Source organism: Anthonomus grandis, chromosome 3, assembly GCF_022605725.1.
Source record: "Anthonomus grandis grandis chromosome 3, icAntGran1.3, whole genome shotgun sequence".
Classification (NCBI taxonomy): domain Eukaryota; kingdom Metazoa; phylum Arthropoda; class Insecta; order Coleoptera; family Curculionidae; genus Anthonomus; species Anthonomus grandis.
Window position 1 is genome coordinate 47,040,082 of NC_065548.1, and position 21,063 is coordinate 47,061,144.

Genomic DNA, 21,063 nt, shown 5'->3' on the forward strand with positions numbered 1-21,063 from the left:
CACATTTGTTTTTTCGATTATAAGCATAGCTTAATATTCTTTTGTGTAAGTATTCTGCAAATACTACTACCAGAAAATCTACAAGTGCAACTACATTAAAAGCTTTTGTGCGTCCCAAAACCACATCTTTGATTATTCGTACTGTTGTCTTGGAGATGTTATTTCCTTTTCTTGCAAACAGTGTCCATTCTTCACATCGTACCGCAAAGTAGCACATTATTTTTCGGACTTCTCTAGCACAACACAAAACGTCTCGTTTAGTTTCGTAATTGCATTTGTTAAATCATACATTTTGAGATTTTGAAAACAACATAACACCCTACAACGCCGAACAAATGAAAAACGAAACATTAACCACGAACACGAAACACGAGTTCGAGTTTAAGAGTTTTAAGTATCGACATATGTCTAATACGTCATCTCAAATTAAATTTGACCAATCAGCGTCGATGAATCCTCATTACGGTCTTAACACTAGATGGTCGGTGAATACGCACCCGGTACATCGGTATTTATGGCTTACAATTTTTTACAATTGGATACCTCAATGTTCGTTCTTTAAATACTGGATTTTATGAACTACAAAATTATTTACATTACTATAAATTTGACATTTTTGTCCTCACGGAAACATGGCTTTCCTATAATCAAGATCTTCAGAGGTAAAAAATAGACAGAGTTACTGGAAGAGAAGGCGGCGCGGTGTGGCAATATATATCAAGTCACATTTGCGATACGAACTTATAGATTTAGATATTGTCTCGCACACCTGTGAATTTATGGGTATAAATTTAAATTAAAAAAGCAAAATGTTATTGTTATGTCCCTATATCGCCCGCCTTCCACTGACGTCGATTTCTGGATTTTTTTGAAAATTTGTTAGCCCTAAGTTTTTATGATAAAATTGTTTATACCGGTGATTTTAATGTTGACTTTCTTAAACCCTCAAACTATTTGTAATAAATCAGATAATTACAGAACCTACCCGATTTTGCTTGCGGAATAATTCTTGTAGCCTATTGGACGCGATAATAACCAGTAAAAGTTACAACTCAATACCAATTTCAACTGTCATTTCTGATCATTGTCTTATTTATGCTATTTTTCATGTTAGTACAGAAAAAAACTAAAGCCAAATATTTTAAATATCGAGACTAAAATATTATTTCTAATAATCGAGATGCATTTGAGGCATGCGCCTATTTTAATTAGAAATATACGCGATAAGCCATTTACGCCGTGGATTACATAATAATATCAAATTGTTCACGAAGGAAAGGGATAAAGCCCACCGTAAATATTTAAAACAAAAAACTGACGCACGCTTGCAATATTACAGACAATTAAGAAAATACACAAAACATGTCATTGCTAGGGAAAAAAATACTTACTTTAATTTATTGTCTCAAAAACAAGGATTCTGATCTTCCTGATACGTTTTCTGATTCAACGGCTATTAATAACTATTTTACAAATTTGACTAATACAGCTAATACAACATCTAATAAGAAAATACAATTTTATAAATCACATAAACGTATAATAAGGTGAAATCTGAATTAAAACTTACTCTAATGGATCAGTCAACTTTACTTAAAATTGTAAGAACCATTCACTCTAATGCAATTGGTAAAGAGGCTTTTTCTTTAAAAGATTTACATCTCTGTATGCCTTTTTGTTTAAAATCATTACTTAATATTTTGAACAGTTGCATTTTACAAAATTTTTATCCTAAAGTCTAGAAAAAGGCAATTATAAAACCCTTAGGAAGAATCAGTAAACCAAAGGAATTTAAAGACCTCAGGCCTATGAGTATATTGACATCCGTTAGTATCCAAAATCTTGGAAAAATTTATTCACCAACAAATTTGGGCATATATATTAAATCACATTCTTTAATTCCTGAATGCCAGGCAGGTTTTAGAAAGAACTTTAGTACTTCTACCAATTTCGATAACCTTCTTAATGAAATCAGAAAAAATGAAGAAAAAAAAGAATTAACAAGCTTTGGGTTGTTAGATTTTAGTAGAGCCTTCGATACTATAAGTCACGAAATGCTATTAGCAAAACTTTATTATTTTGGATTTTCTGGTGATGCAGTAAATTTTTTTAGGTCTTATTTAGGTGGCAGAGCTCATTGCGTACTTCTTAATAAGGAATTTTGCATTGAAAAATCAAGTTACTACACTGTATCTACGGGTGTCCCGCAAGGTTCCATTTTCGGCCCATTGCACTTTTCTTTATATGTTCCTGACATGATATCTTGTGTAAAACACTCAACATTACAGCAATATGCGGATGATTCCCAAGTATATCTTTCGTTTTCACGCCAAAATCTTCCTATAGCCTAATTTCAGTTTAATCAGGATTTAAAAAGTATTGATAACTTTTCACACGATCACAACCCAATAAGGTCAAAAATCTGGGCGTGTATTTTGACAGTGATATTACATTTCAAACTCATATAAACTTAAAATTGCATATATACGCCTAAAAAAACGGTATGATCTAAAAAACTATTTACCATCTAATATTAAATATCATTTATGTAATCCACTAGTTCTCTCTTTGCTCGATTATTGTGATGTTTTGTATTGTAATTCCTCGACTAAAACAACTGCTTACTCTATACAAAAACTCCAAAGCTACTGTATGCGTTTTGTATTCAAAATACCCTTTAGGAATCATATTACTTCCTATTTAAATAACAAGTCCAGTTCATAGATCTATTAGAATCTTTGATGTGCCGTGAATAGTCCGTCTGTCGGTGTTGCTTGTATTGTCACATGACATGCATGTTTAAATCGCAAAATTTTATGTGAAAAGAGTCATAAAGTAATTTTCTAAGCGATATTTAATCATTCCATTAAGTAAATAAATGTTTTAAATATATTTTTTTCAAAAATTCAGAAATTAGAGGAACACAAAGTCAATGGTCTCAAAAGATGTTTATTTTTTTAAAAATTAAGACCATCAAGAAAACAAGAAAATTTAAGACCATCGGGTTCGTAGGCAAGCGCTTAACTTACGTGCTATCCAGGTCGTGATAAATATTGTTGAAAATTAAATGCGGTTCGAAGGTAAAAACATCATTCACACAAGACAGTACAGGACTCCTTTTTGCCCTTGTGATCTCCATCTTCTCTAATAGGTCAAGCTTCTTTCCCTTGGGGTACTCATGAAGGATTTTTACATTTTCCGGGATGGAAGGAAAGTGTTTTGAGGACAATAAAGGACTTGCAAAAGCTCATTTAGTCTCGGTGATTTCGGTATCTTTGTGTTTATTATATTCTCTTAAGTGTTCCTGCACTCTCGTTTTTATTTTCCTTCCAGACTGACCAATGTAAACGGAATTACATTTATTGTTTACAAGCTTTTTAAATAATGTGTTGGAAATTTTGAATGATATCTGTAAATTATAGTTTTTAAAAAATTTTGCAAATCGGGAGGAGATACTACCAAAGTAAGTGAGGCAATGAAATCTAGAATTTTTAATGCTGGTGTTATGGATTCAATTATAGGACAGCTTGTATTTATTATAAAATTTGAAATAAATTCTATTAATTATACTTAATGGAAACCAATGTTTAATTGTAGCTAACTCTTTTCGAAAGGAGCTTGCTGATAATGGTATTTTGAATAACCGGTAGAAAAAGGAGTTGAATGCAGCAAATTTATGAGAATACGGGGAATTAGAATCAAACTGGATAATGTTGTCCGTCGAGGAAGGTTTTCTATAAATATCAAAGGTGATTTTGTTGTTATCTCTAGTCAGCAAAAGGTCTAAAAAAGGAAGCTTACTGTCTTTTTCTTTTTCTAAGGTAAAAGTTATGGTAGGATGTGGAGAGTTTAAAAAATACAAAAAAATATCCAGTCCGAGTTCATCCCCACTCCAGGCCAAACAGACATCATCCACATACCGTTTGTAAAAAACAATGTCCTTGGCAAAGGTATTGCACATTATCCTACTCTCCAGGTTATGCATAAAAATCTCACTTAAAAACAGGGACAGACAGGAGCCCATCGCCAACCCATTGGTCTGTTTGAAGAAACAATTGTTAAATTTAAAAAAGTTTTGGTCGAGAACAATCGATAACAAAGTGATTAGGTTGTCTATAATTAGTTTAGGTAAGGAGGTTTTATTTAACAAATTCAAGACAAGATCAACGCAATTCTTGGGAGGTATACATGGAAAGAGGTTTTTAACATCTAAAGATATTAATATCGTTTTTTCAGATATTGGTGTATTTTTAAGGGTATCAACAAAATCTATAGAATTTTTGGTGGAGTAAATGTTATTAAATGCTGTAATATCTCTTAAGACTTTATTAAGCCACGAGGATAGTCAATAGCAAGGTGAATCTAAAAAACATACAGGACGAATGGGATAGCCAGACTTTTCGGGTTCATGGGGTATAACTTAGGAATAGGTACAAACTCATTTGAATTCAAAAAATGCAGAACTTTTTCGATATAATGACATCGCTTCATGAGTACCAAGCAATTACCTTTATCTGCCTTCGTGACAATCAAGTCGTGAACCCTGATTTTGTCTTTAATTGTTTTTAGGATTTTCTGATTACAGTTCGGCCGTTTTTTGTCACGAACGCTCGAATTGAGGAAAGTAATTAACTTTGATCTTAAAATATTATTTTAAGATCAAAGTTAATTTAACTTTGATCTTAAAATATAAAATATTATTTTCAGAGAAATATCTGTGTTTTGAATGATGCTTTCGGCCTCTACTGCTAACGTCTCCCTACACTGAATGTTAGCATTATGAGAAAAATTAAATTTTAAATTTCGTTTTAACACATCCTCTTCCTCTTTAGAAAAAACAACGTCGGAGAGGTTCAGAAAGCGGTTATGAAAGTTAAAATGTCATTTACCTGTTATGCGTTGCTTTTTTTCGTAGGTCATGTATTTAGTTTTTTCCCGCTTTAAATTAGTGAGTTTTCTGCCAAGCCTGAGAAAAGTTTTCTCCCCGAATGACTCAACCTCGTCTCTAAACTTAGAATCTAGATGAACAAATTCTATAAATAAAATTCTAAAAATGCTAAATTGTCCTGGCACTCTTAAGAGCGGTTTCGGATGATCTGTTGTAAGTTTTTCGACGGATATTGATAAATCTTGGTGTCAACTTGAACGAAAGGCATTGTTGAAGGAACCATACTTTCAGCAGCAGATTTTTCCGTGTGAAGAGGTTGCTTCTGTAGAGCTGGACTAGCTTAGCCTGACTGGCAGTCTCAAATTCAAAAAAGTAGTCCATTTTTCTCAAAGATTTTTATTATCAAGGTCTCTTTGAGAAAAATGGACTACTTTTTTGAATATTTTTTTCAATTTATATATTTGATTCGTAAAATTTGACTACAGACGCCCACATACTATTTTGTTAGGCGTCTGACCTCTCTTCCTTAAAATTTTATTATTCGGGATTTTTGGGTTTAGTTATGTTTAAACTTATGCGATTTTAAAATAATTTGCACTTTTGCATTTCCACCATTTTCGTGCTACATGATTTAGTTATGTTTTAACTTAAACTAAAACATATGCTAAACTCACATGTTACAGGTCTAGAAATAACCCAAAAATGGGCACTTAAAATTGTATTTAACAAAAGTAGGTTTTTTCCATCGGATACATTATATGGCATAAGTGGTGTCATGGATATTAGACAGCTTTTCTGTTATAGAATGCTCTTAAGATCGTTTAAGAAACCTCAAGAAAGTTTAGTTTCTAACGAAACAAACTATAATTTAAGGTCTTCAAATAAAGTTATTATTCCAAAATGCAAAAAAATGTGCGGACAGAGAAGCTGGCTATACCTAACTCCAAGACTATATAATAAAATCCCTGATGATATTAAATGTTGTGAAAGTTTTATTAGTTTTAAAAGAAAAGTGTCAGACTGGTTATCGCGAGAGGATTTAAACAGTTTTGTGAACCAAAAAGAAAACAAATATTAAATAATATACCCAAAGACTTATATTGAAGTGAAAAAGTGTAAGAAAGTATCACACAAAAAGCAAAATGATTTTTGCTTTTTCGACAATACTTATGAACGTTTATTACGGTAAATTTATGGTAAAATATGTATTAATATCGAGATTAATATTGAATTAAAATTGTATTTTACATTTGTTTAATAAACGTCCTATATAAATAGTTTTAGTTACGGAGATAAACGACTTATTAATTTAAATTTAAAAAAAAACCTAAATTCTCCAAAATAAATGTTTATTTAACTACTATAGTAAAGTTATTTCCATGACTTTCAATACATAATTGAGCACGCCTAATCCAAGAGTTGCAGACAGCAGCTAATCCAGGTTGTAGTCGAATTTCCTCGGCGGCAGCAAATATCCGATTTCTTATTTCTTGTTCATTGTCAACTTCGGTTACATACACCAGAGATTTTAGGTGGCCCCAAAAATAAAAGTCAAGCGGATTAAGGTCGGGTGATCGAGGAGGCCATCCAATTGGACCACCTCGGCCTATCCATCGCAAATGCCGTCGCACTGGTCGCGCAAAATGTGGTGGAGCACCATCGTGAAGAAACCACAAATTCTGCCTACTGTGAAGAGGGACTTCTTCAAGGAGTACCGGCAAATTTTGTCGCAAGAATTGTAAATAAAGAGCACCAGTTAGACGATTATCCAAAATGAAAGGGCCAATAAGTATTCCGTTTATAATTCCAGCTCACACGTTTACTGAAAATCGTGGTTGAAAGTTTGTTCGCCGAATGGCATGCGGATTTTCAACTGCCCAAAAATGCGTGTTGCGAAAATTGTGAATACCATTGCGTGTGAGAATTGCTTTATCCGTAGCTAAAATGTTCCTGGTAAAGTTTGGGTTTAACTGCTGCTGATGTAACAACCACTCGCAAAAGTTTACTCGAGGCGCATGATCCCTTGGAAGTAAAGCTTGTACTCTTTGGACGTGAAATGAATACAGTAATTCATGCCTTAAAATTCGCCAAACTGTGACTGGTGATAATCCAAATTGCGTTGCAATTGTTCTAGTGCTTATGTCAAGATGCTCTTCGATGATATCTAAAATCAAATTCTCCAGATTTAAAATGCGCCTAGGTCTAATGGCTCCACCATGTTGCCCTGGCCTCGGCCGCAAATTTCCAGTTTCTCTACCCCGCTGAACCACACGCAAAAAAGCTTCACGCGACGGATGCAGCCACACTGCTTTGTCTTGATTCCCCGTATGCCAGTAACATGTACACTGTGTCCCATTTTGGATGAGACTGCAGGGTATCTCTGTCATTTTTTAAGATAGAGCTTTGCGGTTTTCGCGACCCTGTATCACTTTTTTGTAAAACTTTTAAAGCCACAAACAGAAATATTCTAACTACTTTTGTTCCTGAAATACAGGGCGAAAACGAAAATGTTCACTTTTGGAGATGTTATTATTTCTCAGGCCCTGTATAAGATAGAATAAAAATGAAAACTGCTTATAATAGATATTTTTACATAAAAGTCAGTGGCGTATTTAATTTTTTTTCCCAATGCACTGTTTTTAAGATTGGGCACAAACTTGGTATTTTTTAAATGGAACACCCTGTATATTTTAACGTCAAATTTTTGCATTTTTTTTTCTGAATACATTGATGTATCACAACCTATTCTTTAGTAAATTTTAGCTTCAAAAATCAGAAAAATCCATATTTATATTTGTTTTTAATAGTAGGCCATGAATTCTTTGACACATGCATAAAAAAATGTTTTGTTTATTGCATTCATGGAAACTAAGTCACAAACAGACTCAATACATATCAATAATGATGGCTGACGGTGAAAATATGGAATTCCAAAATTTTCAAAAGTATGATATTATAAAATGTTTAAACCTTTCTAACGAAAATGTCGAAAGCTTATTTTATTTTGTTACAAAATTCAAAAAATAAAAAAGATCTTATTAGTTTTTCAGAAAGACGTCAGCCATCTCGGGCTACGGTATTCCGGTTAAAATCTAATCTTTTAAATTATGGCTGCTATTCAAAACCTAGGCAACCCCATGTTGATAGAAATGAAGCTGGCGAAATTAATGTTTTAGCGTGTGTGGAAGCAAGATCCCAAATTTCCTGTAGAAAGATAGAGGAAGAGATAGGAGTTTCCAAAACAAAAGTGCAAAAAATTTTAAAAAAGCATAAATTTAAACCGTATAAGATAAATATTATTCAAGAATTGCATCCTGACGATCCGTTTAAACGACTGGAATTTTCTAATTGGTTTTTAACCAAAACTAATGAAGATCCGGATTTTGTAAAAAAGGTAATATGGTCTGACGAATCCCATATAAGCAGTAGTGGCATATTTAATAGGCAAAATACCAGACATTGGTATCAAGAAAACCAACATATTACTTTTGAACGACAGCAACAAGGCCGATTTGGTTTTAGTGTTTCCTGTTTTGTATTGGGCACTAAAATTGTATATACAATTTTTGAGGGTAGCTTAACTGCCCAACGATATCTAAATATATTGCAAAATAATTTGCCAGAGTTGCTGGAGGACATACCTTTAGCCCAGCGACATCAAATATATTTCCAGCAAGATGGAGCGCCCGCTCATAATTCAAGGGTAGTTAGAGAATATTTAAGTGCCCATTTTGATAGACGTTGGATTGGCACACACGGGCCAATCAGATGGCCCCCGAGGTCACCGGACTTAAGTGTTTTGGAATTTTTTGTATGGTCGTACTTAAAAAATAAAATTTATGCAAATCGGTATAATAATATAAATGAACTCCGAGCGATAACTGAAGAAGCATTCATAAACTTACAAAGGCAACCCTTTATAATTTTAAATGCCTTAAGACGAATACAGACTGTATGTGGTTTTTGTATAAGACAAAATGGACAGCAGTTTGAACAGTTTTATTAAATTTATATTTGTTGTTTTTTTTTTGGTTTTTGTAATTAATTTTCTAATTTGATTCTTGTAATTACTAATTAGTTTTTAATGTTAAACCTGGTCCGATATATTTTTTTGTTTTTAACATTTTTATGTTTATATTAATATTTTAAGTTAATGTTTAAAATATAGTTAAATAAACAGGTTTAAATCACATGGCGTTTTAAAAAAGTAATAATTAAATGCATGTGTGTAAGAATTCATGGCCTACTATTAAAAACAAAAATAAATATGGATTTTTCTGATTTTTGAAGCTAAAATTTACTAAAGAATAGGTTGTGATATATCAATGTATTCAGAAAAAAAAATGCAAAAATTTGACGTTAAAATATACAGGGTGTTCCATTTAAAAAATACCAAGTTTGTGCCCAATCTTAAAAACAGTGCATTAGAAAAAAAAATTAAATACGCCACTGACTTTTATGTAAAAATATCTATTATAAGCAGTTTTCATTTTTATTCTATCTTATACAGGGCCTGAGAAATAATAACATCTCCAAAAGTGAACATTTTCGTTTTCACCCTGTATTTCAGGAACAAAAGTAGTTAGAATATTTCTGTTTGTGGCTTTAAAAGTTTTACAAAAAAGTGATACAGGGTCGCGAAAACCGCAAAGCTCTATCTTAAAAAATGACAGAGATACCCTGCAGTCTCATCCAAAATGGGACACAGTGTACATTAGTTCCTCATTTGAAAAATTATGCGGCATAATTTTAATAAAAAAACGAAATACGACCACAACTGTATCAACTGATAGCAAAGTTGGTACTACTAAACATAATAAACATCATCCGGACTGGTTTACTTTTTAATTTGAAAACAAAATTCCACCTGATAAAGTTATTACATTTTTGTGAAAAAAAAAGAATTATCTGAGAAACTAAAAAAATTTTACTTAAATTTTTTTTACTATTAGTCATTATTTATCATTAGCAATAATTTCCCAAGTTTATGCATATAGGTTAAGAAACACCCTGTATTGTTAAGCTCAAAAATTCTCAACTTTCCCCAATTTAACCATCTTCGTATATCTTATAGATTCCGAAATCCCTATGTTGAAGGTCGATATTGAAACACCCTATATATAGTGTATTCTGTAAACTTTCCTAAAGGCCAATAATAAAACGTAACAAACCGGGCCTAATAGCGAGGTGCATCGGATGCCTACTGCGTATTCCTGTGGTCCTGGGTTCAAATCCCAGCTTGAACACAGCAAAACGTATATATATTTTTTACTTTTTTTTTTCTAAGTTAAAGAAAAAGTTCTGCATAAACGTTACTGTTTTTTTTTTTTTTGATAATTTCCTTTCAATTATTGACGCGTTTACAAAAAGAATATTAAATAAAAAATCCGTCCCTACCAATAAAAAAGATTTTTAAGGCAAACGTAATATAAGAATTTGTTCGTTCTACCTATGTAAATAAAGAATTTTCAACACGCTCATTTGAAAGACCCGCCAAAACTATCCGCGCTTATATGAAGCGCTTAGCAACAGCCTAACAACCGAAGTCCCTCCCCCTTTCAATAGCACGCGGCGTCATGTAATATCACATTCCTTGATATTTCAAAATGGTTCCCGCCTTATTATTTGATTTGACGTTTATTACTTTATTTTTAACAGATTCTAAATAAAACTAATATTATACGGTAGGGCATTTACTAGCGTTAACAATTATTAATTTAAAAAAACGAACGTCCTTAATTTGTATTTAAAAATGAATATTTTAAATCCCATGGCTAACCATATTAATAGTCAAGTAGGCCTAAACGTCTTCCCGACGGCCATTTTGAAAAACAATTGCAACTAATAGTTGTTATTTATAAACCTCAAACGGTTTTTGCTTTTCTTGCACCCGCTTGATAAGTTAAAGGTGGTTTGAATCGAATTTGTGATTTAAGAATAGAATATTAAAGGTAAATATTATATTTTAATCATAAATATTACACGTGCATTTTATAATCAAGACGTTCTCTATAAATGTGTGAATTAGGCGGTTAACACGCTGTATAATATGCGCATTTCTTCATGCAAAACATCACACCATACAAAAAACCTTAAATAAACAAACCTGCATTTTTTAAGCCCAAAGGAATTTATAATATTTCACCAAATAATAAATAAATCCCGAGTTTCTTTGTGATCGTAGTTGGCTCGTCGCTGCCGAAATAGTTCACGGCGACATTCTCGTTTTTGCAAACGGTCGTCAATGTAATAATTCTCGTTGGGCCAATGAAGTAATATTTTGACCGAACTTTTAAACGTTTTAACCCTTTTCTTAGTATAATTTAAGAAGTTTTTTGTTTAGTCTAACTTGCTAAAAGTATTCTTGATGGCAGACGACATGTCGATTCCCGATTTGCTCGGTTTGAACTCGCCGCGGGGCCTCTTGAACGTCGGATCTTCGGATGCCCTGTATAACCTCTGCACACCGCCGGCAAGTCCGCAAAGTACGATGGTAAGTGACATTCTTTTAACATTTCTATAATTAATTACGTTTATGTGTAAAGGGTTACATTATGGATTCTTATATCTTGTGCAAAAATACCTATAGGTATTTATTTAAGAAAAAAAAAGTTAGTGAAGTGGTTGAGAATGATTTAAAACGTCGGCGCTAGAGGGCGTGTTCTGGTATATTTATTGATATTAATATGGTCTTAAAATATTAAGGTAATTGCACAAGTGAGGGGTCTAATTCCAAAGTGTTTTTTTTTTTTTTTTAAACCTTTATTATCAAAATATTGTTACAATTAAAAATTATAACTAGTTATCACAAAATTAACAGTTATTCTATAAAAATAAAAGGAGCATACCTAAATACGAGCCTAAATACTTTATCTAAGTATTAATAGCATGAGAGAAAAAGAAATGTATATATATACATATATACAAACAAAATAAACAACAAAAAATAAATAAAATATTACAAAATAAGTGTATTGTGATTCTTATCCGTAATTTGTATATTAATATGTTATATACTAAATTCAACTTAAAACCTAAAAACTAAATATTTTTTTTGACATATATTGTATGGTCCCTGTTTTAACCTTTTTAAATCTTTCTATTCTCAATATTTGAACAAAATTTTCAAGGTTTCCATCTTGCTTTTCTAAATTATAAAATATTAAAGCACATATGAAAAACTGCCAGACATTTCTGTCCTTTACGTTATTAATTTTTGTTTCTAATAATTTTAGTATTGTGCTATGACTATTAATATTTTTTCCAAATTTTATTAATACAAGGTTGCTGACCCAATTCCAGACCGTGATGGATTTAATACAGTTTTTAATTTTGTGCCATAATGTTTCGATTGTGAAGCAATTTTGACAATCTGGACTATTGGACATCCCATGTTTAAAAATTTTCTCTAATATTGGAACTGCATTGTTTATAGCTAGGTATACAGAACTCCGCCATTTAGTCGGTATATTTCTGTTCCGTATTATTGACCAAATGATTTTCCAGTTTGTCTGGGGATTTTTTAATTCAATTTCGGGTTTTATATTTTGTTTTAACATTATTGAGATGTATATATCTTTTGTATGAATTAATCTATCTGGGTCAAAAATAATTTGAAATTTTTCTATTTTAGACCTAATATCTTTACAAAATTTATTATTTAAGTTATTATTCTGGGGGTCAAAAACACTGTTACAATATGATTTATACCAAATTTTTGAGGGTTGATTTGTCCATGAATAAAATTGAGTTTTTAAAAGAAGTGCAAGGGTCTTTGTTTCAATATTTATTAAATTTAAACCGCCATTTTGGATCGGCAGTTCTAATTGTTGTCTTTTAACTCTATATAGTCTTCCTGCCCAGATATATTTTCCTGTAATGCAAACAATTTTTTGACTGATTTGGTGAGTCATAGGAATTATCTGTGCAATGTACCATAATTTTGCTAAAGCATAAATATTAATTACCCAATTTCTTCTTATTATATCCAAATTTCGCAGCTGATTTTTTATTAGAAAGTTTTGTATATTTTTTATAATATTAATCCAATTTTCATTAACCATTTCTTTAAAATTGTTGTATACTTGCATTCCTAGAATTTTTATATTTTTTTTTACAATAAAATTATTTAGGTGAGAACGATCAGACTTCCAATTACCTAATAATAAAATTTCAGATTTATTGTAATTTATTTTTGCGTTGGTTCCCTTGGTAAATATGTCAATTATGTTTTGAATTTGATCTAAGTCATTTTTGTTTTTTAAAAATATATTTACATCATCAGCAAAGGCTGCAATTTTAAAATTTTGATTATTAATATTAATTCCCTCTATCACAAATTTGACCAGGTACAAAAAGGGTTCTAGGCTTAAAGCGAAAAGAAGCATAGATAAGGGACAACCTTGTCTTACAGAGCTAAGAATCTGAAATGAATCCGAGATGCAGCCATTTATTAAAATTTTTGAGAATGAGTTATTGTATAGGTTTTTAATTACATTTATTAGTTTCATATCACATCCAAGTTTCTGCATAACTTGCCAGAGATAATTATGATTAACTTTATCAAAAGCCTGATGAAAATCTAAGCTTAATATCCCTCCCGATATTTGAGAGTTATTTTCCGAATGGAATACTAAGTCTCTTATTAACAGTAAGTTGTTAAATATTGAGTAGGTTGTCCCACATGATTGTTCTTTGCTTATTATTTTTTCTGAGTAGATTTTAAGACGATTGGTCAAAATTTTTGTAAAGATTTTATAGTCACAATTAAGAAGCGTTATAGGCCGAAATGCACTTAAAAAATTTGCATTTTTTTCCTTTGGAATTAATATAATCACTCCATCACAGAAATTTTCTGGTGGTCTAACTAGATCAATTAGGAAACTATTATACAACTTTTCTAATTCATCACCTATCTCAGAAAAGAAAGTTTTATAAAATTCATAGCTAAGTCCATCAAGGCCAGGCATTTTTTTATTTTGAGATAAATTTAGGACTCCTAAGATTTCTTGTTTTGTTATTTTTTGTGTTATGTAATGATTATCTATATCTGAAATTTTTTTCTTAATATGCGCAAGTAAGCATTTTGTATCTTTGTCTATGGTCTCTCGATTTTTAAACTTGTCTTTAAAATAATTTTTAGAGTACTTGAGAATGCTATTTGTGGTAGTTAGGTCTTGTCCCTGCTCTGTTTTTAAATTTGTTATCGCGGAATTGGATTGTTTTCTCTTTCTCATAATATCATAAAGGCTAAATTTATCATTTACTAGGTCCTGACTTTTATTATTAAAGTTTTGCATGACGTATTTTTCTTTTATGTAGAATATGGTATTTTTAATTTCGGTATATTCTTTAAAATAATTTTCTCCAGAATTTAATTTTTCTTTCGCTTGATGTAAGGCCGAATAATAAAAATTTAAAGTGTCTCGTCTATCTACTGCGATATTAATATCAATATTTTTGAAAAAATTTAATGTTCTTTTTTTGAAAATTCTAAACCACCAATCTAAAAAATTTTTTTCATACAGGGGATGTCTTTTAATTTGAGCTATTTCTGGTTTAAAGTTGTCTATATTTTCGAGCAAAGTAGATTTTTTTAGCGTCCAATATCCATATCCATACTTAATTGTTTTAACTGTATGGTCATTTTTTAATAAGAAAATTAAAGCATGATGGTCTGAGAAAGGGACAGCATATGTATCACATTTATGTACCAAATATTTATGTTCCTTGCTTATATAAGCCCTATCTATGCGAGAGGCAGCTTGAGATCTGAAAAATGTAAAGTTTACCCTATTTTTGTACTTAAGTTCCCATATGTCAATAAGTTTTAAATTTTGTACAATTTTTTCCAGTATTTTATTTATCGTTGTCGGATTTTTTGAGTCTTTCTTTTTAATTATACAATTAAAATCGCCTAAAAGAGTTACTGGCCCATCGAAGTTTAAATGAATTGACATATTATTTTGAAAAAACAGATTTCTTTCTTTATTCTTGTTTGAACCAGAAGGTGCATATATATTAACATACCGTATGCTATTAAATGTCCCTGAGATAATCCTACCATCTGGTGAGCATAAAATATCTTGTACAGAAATACCTGTTCTATATACAAAGCCTGTTCCCCTATTATCTGGCCCTAGATTTGTATAAAAATCATATCCTTTTAAGGTTTTTATACAATCGGTATTAACTTCTTGTAGAAAGCAAATATCTATATCATACTTTTTAATAAAATCTGATAAGAGTGACTGGTTTATATTATTTCTAATACCATTTATATTTATGGAACATATTGTTGTTAATTGAGCCATTAATAGCGATATAGAGAAAAAAATACCCCACAGAAATTATTAACTTAATCCTAAAAGTTAACAAGATATTTTAACTTACAGTAGATATCCTTTTTTTTTAATTTAATTTTCATTATCACTTGTTTTCTCCACTTCACATTCTTCATTGTCAACCTCACTAGACTGTTCACCTAAGACTTAAGGGGTTTAAATCCTTCTTCTTCGCTGGATGTAAGAGCATCTCTACATCGCTTTGATCCTCCATTGCCTTCCATATGATGGATTTGGTCCTGTGGTGTCGCTTTAATTATATCGGGAGAAGGAGGCTGTGCCTCTTTAATACTGATGATTTCGTCTGGAGTTTGTGTACTATTGGATTCCGATTCCGATAGGGGTTGTTCTGAGTTGTGGCCATTGTCATTATTGTATTTATTTTTGATTATTATCTCGGAGTATAGCTTCCTTATTTGTTGATCCTCTTCAGTAGGCACAGGTGCCTGTGGCCTACGAATTTCCTGAATACGAGCTACGATACGATCAGGGCAGTCACGCCTTTCATGCCCAGGTTTGTTGCATAACATGCAGGTCCTTATTTGGTTTTTATACATCACCAGGGATGTATAACTTTCTATTGAAATATAAGACGGTACTGGCTTTTTCATGGTTATGAGGACCGATCGAATTCCATTCTCCACTTCATAGTATTTCGAGCCGGAGCATTTTTCCCTCCTTACACCTTTGACACTGCCATATATTGACAAATATTCCTTAATTTTACAGTCTTCTAATTCTAATGGTAGATCATAGATTCTTAAAACAACGTCTTGTCCCTCCTCTTCCAAAGGAATTTCATGCCTTATACCTTCATTATCGATAAATTTCGGAGATTCGGTTTCAAACTTTTTTAGTGTATTTTTCACTAACAGGTTGGATATAAGTTTAATGTACACTTTTTTTGACAAAGTGTTACATTGTATGCCACACACTTGGTCAACAGAAAAGTTAAATGTTTCTTTAATCCATTTATGAATTTCTATTTGAAACGGCTTTTTTCGAACGTTTTTAAAATCCGCTACAATAGTATTCTCACGGATTAATCGCATACTTGGCACTTTTTTTGCGGTTCACACTCGAGAATCACGGAACGACCTTGTCGACTGTATTCTACCGCAGTTAAGCGCGTACTGTAGTGTTTAATCTCCATGTTTATTGTGTTTTTTGAAGGTGGTAGACAATGGTACAGTGAAAACATCTTGTCGAACTTGCATTGTCTTATTTATTTAATGTAAGACGTAAACTGACTCGTCACCGTCAGTTACACTTGATAACGGTTGGAGATACTTACCAACCGAAACGTCGTCTTACATTAAATAAATAAGACAATGCAAGTGCGACAAGATGTTTTCTCCATGTTTATTAATTTTTCAGGAATAAAGAAAAACCTCTCATTTTGTCTTAAAGATATTTTTTAATTATTGGAATATTGTGATGTATACACTCTAAAAAATTTTGAGTGAATTTTAACTCAAAATTAACTCAAAGTTTTGTCAAAAACGAGTCCTCACATTATTGAATTAATTATTAACTCATTTTTTTGAGTAACATTAAGTATAAAATGAGTCAAATTATTAATAAAACTAGAGGTAATTCTATATATTGGGTTAATATTTACATTTTTTTAGTTAAAATTACCCTTTTTTATTTTTATTCCCCTATTTTTCTGTAATGTTTTCACAAAATAAGATCAATAATATTCATTATTGTGTAAATATTAACACTATTTTGAGTTAAAAATACGTTTCATTTATTTCTTTTAACAAACATTTGTGTACTATTTTCACAGAAGCAGGTCACAATAATTACTCATTGTTGAGTAAAATTTAACTCTATTTTGAGTCTAAAAAAACATTTTATTTATTTATTTTTACAAACTTTTGTGCATCACTTTCACAAAAGAAGGTTGCTATTACTCATTATTGTGTAAAAATTGAGTTTTTTAAGTTAAAATTTTTAGTTATTTTTTAAAATTTATTTTAACGAGCTTTGTGTATTATTTTTAGTACATAAAATAAACATTTTAAAAATTATACTTACCGACATTACATGTACCTATGTATGTAGGTATGCACTTGTATGAAAATTTTTCTATTTTAATAATAATACTAAAACACATTATTAATTAAGTAGTTTTAATTTAAAAGTCCGAAAACTATTTATTTCGCAAATTGAGTAATAGTAGATATAACCACCGGATATTTTATGCAGCTTCAAATAAAATTCCCCTTAAAAAAATCAAAACTTTATTAACATTAACTTACAGTCTTATTGGTTGTGGAACGTAAACTAGGAACAAAGTTTAAATACTTTAAATTAAACAAACTTAAAAAGTTATTCAAAATATGCTTAAACATAAAAAAACAAATACGGATATAGCTAATAGTCCAGCCGAATTGTACTTTTTAGGGAAAAAATTGTTATCCGGAAACTAACGACGGGAAAAGGTTTGGGGAAATATCAGAAACAAGAAAAAAATTCATGCAGGAGCAGGTTAAGGGAAGTAACCTGCTCCTGCTTTGGGGGGGGGGTGAAAAGGGGTGAAAAATTGTACCTTAAAAATAGATTAGAAATCGCCTAATTAATTAGTTTTCATTAAGAAAACAACTAAAATGCTTGTAAAGAACTTTTTTACTCTTAAATTAAGGATTATTTTTTAATACAAATTAAAATTAACAACTTGATGATTTTTCTTTGAGGCGTTTTCTTAATAAATGTACTCGGAAACTTTTTACTAACGTGTATTTCCACCTCTAACACTAAATTTATGCAAGCTTTTGAGAGACTTGACTGAAGACTGAATCTTGTACATTGCATTCATTACTTCCTTATTTTCAAGCTCCTTACAAACGCCTTTTACACGTTAAACTCATTTATTGTGATAAAACCCATATTTCCTGTAATTATTATTGAATAAAAGTGGGAGCATAGTGTGGCGTTGGATTCCAGAAAGTTTTGCAATCAATTTCATTCAATTTGTCTTTGTTGAAGAGTTAAGTGATTGTGCCCTTGTTCAATAGTTTCGTAACTTCGAATATTGTTATAAGCATATAAAAGTTCTTTGTAGATATACTGGAGATGGAATAGTAAAATCCTAACTGGAAAAAAAGGCTTAGCAACATCCCTGTAACCCGAACTGCCCTCCTCTGCACGCCAGCCTCCTTACCTGCATTGCATGATATGAATGACTTCACACAAGAAGTTCATACACAGCTACACAATCCAAGCTTCACAGATTGCGTCAAATTTCGCAATAGGGAGGTTTCTACCTTAAAATTGAATAGTTTCGGAATTGTTCATGGAGTCAGAGCAAAATTATGTTTTTGGTATTGTTTAAATTTAAATTTTGTCGATTGGCCCTAAATCAATCGCTTACAGACTCTGTGAATTCCTTTAAGAGTTCCTTGCTAGTTTGCATAGTAGTAGTTTCAACTATGAAGCAGATCTGCATATAGAATAGCAAAGGTATCTGGAAAAGTAGAGATTCTATCATTATCAAACCTTTTCAATCATCATTTATATACAGGCTGTTCATTTGAAAACTTTCTACAACGGATTTATCGAAAACCACTGTTTAAAAAAAAACGCCGAAATACGTCAAAAGGTTTGTCGAGGGGAACAACTTTCTAACCTAAAATTACTTCACCCATTGCCCCCCAGAGTCATCCTCTTAAAAATTTTAAATGGCAAGGGGTATCGAGTAATAGCTTATTTAAAAGGTTTTTCGAAGTCTTTTATTTTGACGTTTGATTTTTTTAAATCGGTCGATTCGTTTTCGGGAAAATTAGAAAAATCTTTGTTTATCTTAATTTGTTCAGATAGAAAACAAAAACATGAAAATATTAGTTTTTAATTCAATAAGTGTTTAAAATGTTGCCCGTTTTTGGCCAAACAATGATATAGGCGATGTTCAAATTCCTGACGGACATTTTCAAAAACATGTGGGATATCATGACAGCTGTCGATGATGCGTTGACCAAGTTCATCCAAACTTTCAGGTTGGGGAGTAAACACAATAGATTTCAAATGACCCCATAGAAAAAAGTCTAATGGCGTTATATCAGGAAATCTAGCAGGCCATTCTATAGGCCCCCTTCGCCCTATCCATTTATTTGGAAACTCGTCGTCTAGCCATTGCCAAACGGGAAGAACATTGTGAGGAGGAGCGCCATCTTGCTGGAAATATATTTCAGCCCCATTAAGTATAGGGTTTCCATGTTCATCGATTTGGTTTTCAATGGATTCAGTGATAAGCGATTTGATGGTATTTTCCAACATATCCAAATAAATCTAATAAATATAAAGGGAGAGAAATTTACAGAAATCCTGTCTAGACCACTACTTTGTTAAATCCGGAAATTCTGAAAATATTAAAGCTTATTTGTTAAATTACAAGATAACGGATCATTATCCAACTATCATTGAAATAGGAGATCAGAACAATTTATGTAAAAATTGTCCAAATAAAATTATTAAAGAATACATTAATTATGGAAAATTTGATACAAGACTCCTTTTTAATAGACTGGAATTATTTTTACTCTTGTAAGGACTTAGATGAAATGACGAACATTTTTATAAATAACATAACAAAAATCATGCAAAAAAATACAAAAAACGTTAAAATAAACAAAAAAACAATTCCAAGGAAGGGTTGGATTAGTCCAAGCCTACTAAATGCTATTAATAGTAAAAATGTACTACATCAAGAATTAAAAAAATCTCCTAATAATTTAACTCTAAAACAAAATTACAACATGTGTAAAAGAAGTCTTGCAAAATCCATCGCCGCCTCAAAAAAACAATATTTTGAAAAATTACTAAGTAACCAACAAAACACCAAATGCCTATGGGATTCAGTCAATAAAATTTGTAACAAAAACCAAAAAAATCAGGAAATTGAAAAAATAAAATTATATCTGATAAAAAAAAAATAGCCGACGTATTTAATAAACACTATTGCTCAGTAGGGGAAAACTATGCCAAAAAAATTAAAAAACCTAAAAATTTTATTGTCAACGAACCTGAAATAGCAAACAATATGTTTCTTAATTTTGTTACTGAACAAGAAATATTAAAGATTATAAAAAAATTAAAGACAAAAAAATCCCCCGGTTTTGATGGTATACGTACTGAAATCGTAAAATTAATAGACAGTCAAATCTCATACCCATTAGCATTTTTAATAAATAAATGTATAAAAAAGGGATATTTTCTAAAACCATTAAAAATAGGTATTATTTCTCCTTTGCTAAAATCTGGAAGTAGACTGGATATTATAAACTACAGACCAATTTCGCTGTTAACAAACATAGCAAAAATTTTTGAAAAAGTGCTAAAAAGTAGAATCATGAAATTCTTAAAAAAATACAAATTGATATCCGAGAATCAGTATGGGTTCATGGAGGGTAGATCGACGGAGGATGCAATTGCTGGGCTCACATAACAAATATATAAAAATCTTGATGAAAGCAGCCCGACATTGTGTATCTTTGTTGAACTGGCCAAGGCGTTCGATACAGTTTCGCACTTCTTGCTCTTAGAAAAAATCAAAAGATATGGCCTTAGAGGAAAAATATTTGATATCATAAAGAGCTACTTATGTGATAGAATACAATATACAAAAATCGGTGGAGTAATGAGTGAGGCTGGGTCGATACCCTGTGGCGTTCCTCAGGGAACTGTTTTGGGACCACTACTGTTTGTTTTGTATATAAATGGCTTACTTAAACTGAACATTAATGGTAAAACCACAGATTACTCCTCCCAAATGCGAATCTCTTAATAACTTGCCTATACCAAGTTTTTGAAACCCGACGCGGGCTATGT

At 31.4% G+C, this 21,063-nt stretch overlaps 1 protein-coding gene across 3 annotated transcripts in view; it reads left to right on the plus strand.

Annotated features, from left to right (window-relative positions):
* LOC126734685 (cytoplasmic polyadenylation element-binding protein 1) overlaps window positions 1-21,063 on the plus strand; it is a 132,828-nt gene that overhangs the window by 26,363 nt on the left and 85,402 nt on the right. Inside the window, exons 1-2 of one of the 3 annotated variants that reach the window (XM_050438396.1) lie at window positions 10,744-10,839; window positions 11,263-11,381. In XM_050438396.1, the coding sequence (XP_050294353.1) occupies window positions 11,268-11,381 (114 nt within the window). In that variant the 5' untranslated portion in view covers window positions 10,744-10,839; window positions 11,263-11,267. Of the gene's footprint in view, window positions 1-10,743; window positions 10,840-11,231; window positions 11,382-21,063 lie in introns of those variants that run through there. The other 2 variants (XM_050438395.1, XM_050438394.1) reach the window with 2 other exon arrangements.